The following is a 4,315-nucleotide window of genomic DNA, read 5'->3' as shown; positions in this document are numbered from 1 at the left end:
GCGCGCTCAGGACACGCACCTGCCGGCGCCTCGGGCTCCCCGGACGGCGAGGCCGACGGGAGACGCCCCCGAGAGGCGCGCCCGGCCCCCGGCTAAGCTCGCCTGCCCAGCTCTGGGGGCCCCGGGGCCGGCCTGTGCGGGGCCCCCGGCGCGCGCCATGGGCTGCTGGTAATGGACGGCGCGGAGAAGACTCGACCCTGCCGCGTCCGTGTTCGTTCGAGGGTCTAAAGTCCCTGGAGAATGACCTAGCACTTCCTGGCCCCACCGGCCTCTCGAGGGCCCCCGTGGACGCGCCGGCCCGCCTCGAAGCTGCGAGGCCGGGCGGCCCCCAAACTTGGGACGCTGCGCACGCCCGGTTGCCCGGGCTCTGGACCAGGCGCGCCCCTTGAACTCACGTTCAGTACAATCGTTTCTTTTCCAAGAAGGGTTTTCCTTTTTTTTTTTTTTTTTTCCTTTTTTTGAGATTTTGTTGACTTTTATTTTTGGAGAAGGGAATTTTTTTTGGGGGGGGGTGACAAACGGAAGAACCGTCCACCGCGAAGCTCAGAAAGGGGATAAGGGACCGCCGGCGGGAGTCGGAGGCCTGGGGTCTAGGATGGAGGTGGCGGACCCGCAGCAGCTGGGCATGTTTACAGAGGGCGAGCTCATGTCGGTGGGGATGGACACGTTCATCCACCGCATCGACTCCACCGAGGTCATCTACCAGCCCCGCCGCAAGCGGGCCAAGCTCATCGGCAAGTACCTGATGGGGGACCTGCTGGGGGAGGGGTCATACGGCAAGGTGAAGGAGGTGCTGGACTCGGAGACGTTGTGCCGGAGAGCCGTCAAAATTCTCAAGAAAAAGAAGTTGCGGAGGATCCCCAATGGGGAGGCCAACGTAAAGAAGTAAGTGCGGGCTTCCTGGGTGGGGGCGCGGCCCGCTGGGCGGCCCCTCCTTCCTCCTTTACTCCCTTTTTTCTCCCTCCATTTCTCGCTTTCTTCCTTCCGTCCTCTCTTTCCTTAAGCACCCGAGCCGACCAGCTCGGGGAAGGTCGTGGGCAACTCGCTAGGGTACTTTGGTGAAGTCAGGCTAGCTTGTTGCAGTTGGGCGTCCTGTGCTCTCGGCCGATGCGGAACCCTCCTCGGAAGGGGGCGCCCTTCACCCCCTCTGCCCTCCCAGCTGTCCGGAGGGCTGAGGTGCCCGGCGGAAGCGGCCGGCGTTGGTTTGGCTGAGAGCAGTTGGGCTCGGAAAGGGGCCTGCCCGCCGCCGGCAGGTTTCCGCGCAGCGCGCGGCTCTTACTAGGGCTGGGGACACGCGGTTTGTTTATCCTGTTGGAGGGGGACCGTGCGGTTGCCAAAAATAATTGTTTGCACCGACTTATCAGTCAGCAGGGGGGAACTTCGCCCTTTCTCACTTTCCTGGGATGTGACACAGGACACTTTGGCGATTCGCAGGCCCGGTGACTCTTGAGAAGGGGGTCGACTTGTGACCCCGCAAACTTTTTACACGTATTTTTTTAGGTACCCGTCTGCCCCTTGACATTCCAGAGATGGTGGGGTCTGTGTGCAGACCCCACCGCCACCAGGACAGTGGGAGCCCTGCCTCCATCCCTCTTGCTGGTTTCAGGAGGGGCCACCCCTCCTTATCACTGCTGCCCTGCCCGAGCCGAGGGGTTTATCTCACGGGCCAGGCGGCAGCGGGACTGGCTGGTGACCTTGGCCGGTACTGGGAGTGCTGCTCCCAGATCCACTTTCATTCCCTCCTCCTGGCCCCCCTGCTCTCATGCAGGGTGACAGCGCGCTGCCCAGCTGTTTTCGCCTGCTCTGGGCTGCCTAGGGTGGTCAAGTTGGGGAGCAGCGTGCTGAGACCTGATTGGCTGTGGTCAGTCCCCAGCTGTGGACCCCCAGCGAAGGTGGGGCTGGGCGCCCCAGGGCCAGTTGTTCAGTTCTCTGTGCCCGTCCCTTACCTGCAGGGTGGGGGTGGGGCAGGGGCCACCGGTGTCCTGGGGAGACAGGCCAGGGGACAGCGGGTGCCCTCCTGTGGGCCAAGCGAGGCCACGCCTCTGATCAGATCCCCACTCCCTGCTTCTAAGTCACATTTTCTAATTAAGGCAGAAGCGTGTGGGGTAGACGTGGCCCTCGGGATTCCAGATGGCCGTTGCTCTGGCTTGGGCCCCCCGCACTCCACCCCCCACCCCCACCCCCACTCTCCAGGGCTGGTCCTTGTCCTCCTGGCTCCTCTTAGGCCTCATCCCTGGATCTGTCCAGGGAACGGGGTGCTGTGCTCTTGCAGCCTGGATGCACCCTCCCTCCACCTGAGGTCAGCCTGGGTCCGTGGAGGTGTTCTGGTGCCGGTGCTTTATGCTGGGCTGCTTTGGCACCCCAGGCCCCAGCCTCTTGGGAGTAGCACCCCGAGGTAGGAGGGGTTCCCAGAGTCCATCCCCAAGGGGCCAGGCTGGTTTCCAGCCCCAACTGATCTGTCTGGCTAGAGTCGCCCAAGCCCACCCTGCTGGCCATCCCTGGGGCTTCAGGGAGTGCACGCGTCCGGGGGCATGGACTGGGGGCAGCAGAGCTGAGTGGGTCCCAGCACATCCGTAGACGCGATGGAGGTGTCAAGCGCCCACTTCTGCCAAAGCATGATGTACACGTGATAAAGGCCCTCCCCACATGCAAATGCACATGCTCAAGGTCAAGTTAGGGGACGTTTTTTCACCACCCAAAGCATACCCTCGCGCTCTGCTGCCCCACTGGAGGGTCGCAGCCTGCTGGCTCCCAGTCCTTGTTTCCTGAGCGGTCAGCCACGGTCCCAGGAGCTGTGGAGACACAGTGTCCATCCGAAGAACCGGAGGGGAAACTGAGGCCCGGGAGGCAGAGTGGTTGGCGGTCCACAGCCGGCCTGGCAGTCAACACGAGGTGTCACAGCTGCAGGGCCTGGGCCGGTTCCTCCAGCTTAGCCCTAGAAGCGCAGGTCTTCACCTCTCTGAGGCCCCTTGCAGTGCAGCGCTGGCCCCGTGCGTTCATCTGCCGTCTGCAGCGTGTGGTGTGAGGACCTGCTGGGTATGCGGCTGCGGGTTAAAACCCACCGCGCCTCCTTCCTTGGGCACTGTGAGGGGGCGCACCCTGCTCGGAGGCACCCTGTCCCCTTGTTCTGAGTCCTGACAGAGTGCCCCGGGTTGGAGGCCGGAGGAGGTGAGGCCCTGGGCTCAAGCAAGGGCTGGGTGTTCACTCCCTGGCCCAGAGATCCAGGCTTCTGGGTCAGCCTTGCCGCCAGGTGGCTGCAGGGAAAAAAGGCTCCTTTGTCTTGGAGAGACTTAATGAACTCAACTCCAGACTCTTCTCTTGGAGTGAAGCATCCAGAATTTTCCAGACAAGCCTCAGGAGTCCTCCAGCTCCAGTTGGGATGGGAAGCTTTTCCTTAAAGAATGTACTTTGTGTTAAAGGAGGTCCTCCCCCCTTGTGGCTCCTCCCAGGAGGGCTGCTGTGGGTCTGTGCTTGTCCCCTTCTTGCTCACAAAGACTAATTTGCTCTTATTGTAAAACACGAAAGTTCCGAAAACCACCAAGAAGTAAGACAGAAATTACTCATCGTTTTAATACTAATGCCTGTGCCACACTCCCTTTGACCCTTTCTTTAGCATGTTTTCGTTACCTGTCCAAGCACTTTTTAATGAAAAATTAAACTCCTCCAAGGATCATTTTCAACAGTAAGTTGTACCTGCTTGCTTTCCCAGTTGGCAGCAGAAGCCGCGCTGGCGCCTCCCTGGCTGGGGGCAGCCGTGGGGTTTCGCACCCATACAGATGGTGGGCACACGCCCCTCTGATGCAACCCTCCAGGGAAGTTGGGTGGCAGATGGGCCCTGCTCACGGGATTCTCACCTGTCCCAAGATATTGTTCTTTGTGGGCTTTCATCAGCTGTTTAGAAGCGTACAGCGGCCAGGGCAGTCTGTGTGCCCCACGGCCCGTCTGTGTGAGGGCAGGCCAGGGTCTGTGCCCAGTGTGTGCGGGGTGCAGGACTCGGTGAGCCGTGCGGGGCCGGCGCTGCGCGACTCGTGGCCCTGCCAGCCTCCTCCTTCGTCGGCGCCCCTGCCCGTGTGGCTGGGGCCCAGCAGGCCGACGCCAGTCTCTAGGCTGGGCCTCCCTCGGCCAGGCCAGTAGCGACTGGCAGGTACTTAAACCTGGGGGCTGAGTGGTTGGGATTTTAGCACGTGCAGCAGAGCCTGGACTTTGCTGGCCTTTGTTCCCGTCCTGAGTGGCCTCTGCCAGGTCCTGGCATCTGCTGGGGCACCTGCCCCCCCCCCCCCCGGGGGGGAGGATTGCGCCATGGGGACCAGCCGGG

The 4,315-nt window shown here is 62.0% G+C and overlaps 1 protein-coding gene across 1 annotated transcript in view; it reads left to right on the top strand.

Annotated features, from left to right (window-relative positions):
• The first annotated feature begins 520 nt into the window (after positions 1-520).
• The window catches only part of STK11 (serine/threonine kinase 11), a 16,540-nt gene continuing 12,745 nt past the window's right edge, over positions 521-4,315 (top strand). Inside the window, exon 1 of the mRNA XM_007460393.1 lies at positions 521-885. Within this exon, the coding sequence (XP_007460455.1) occupies positions 596-885 (290 nt within the window). The 5' untranslated portion in view covers positions 521-595. The remainder of the gene's footprint in view (positions 886-4,315) is intronic.

This window comes from Lipotes vexillifer, unplaced genomic scaffold (assembly GCF_000442215.2).
Source record: "Lipotes vexillifer unplaced genomic scaffold, Lipotes_vexillifer_v1.1 scaffold225, whole genome shotgun sequence".
Taxonomy (NCBI): Eukaryota; Metazoa; Chordata; class Mammalia; order Artiodactyla; family Lipotidae; genus Lipotes; species Lipotes vexillifer.
Note: the sequence above shows the minus strand (reverse complement) of the source record. Positions and strands in the feature narration are given on the sequence as shown.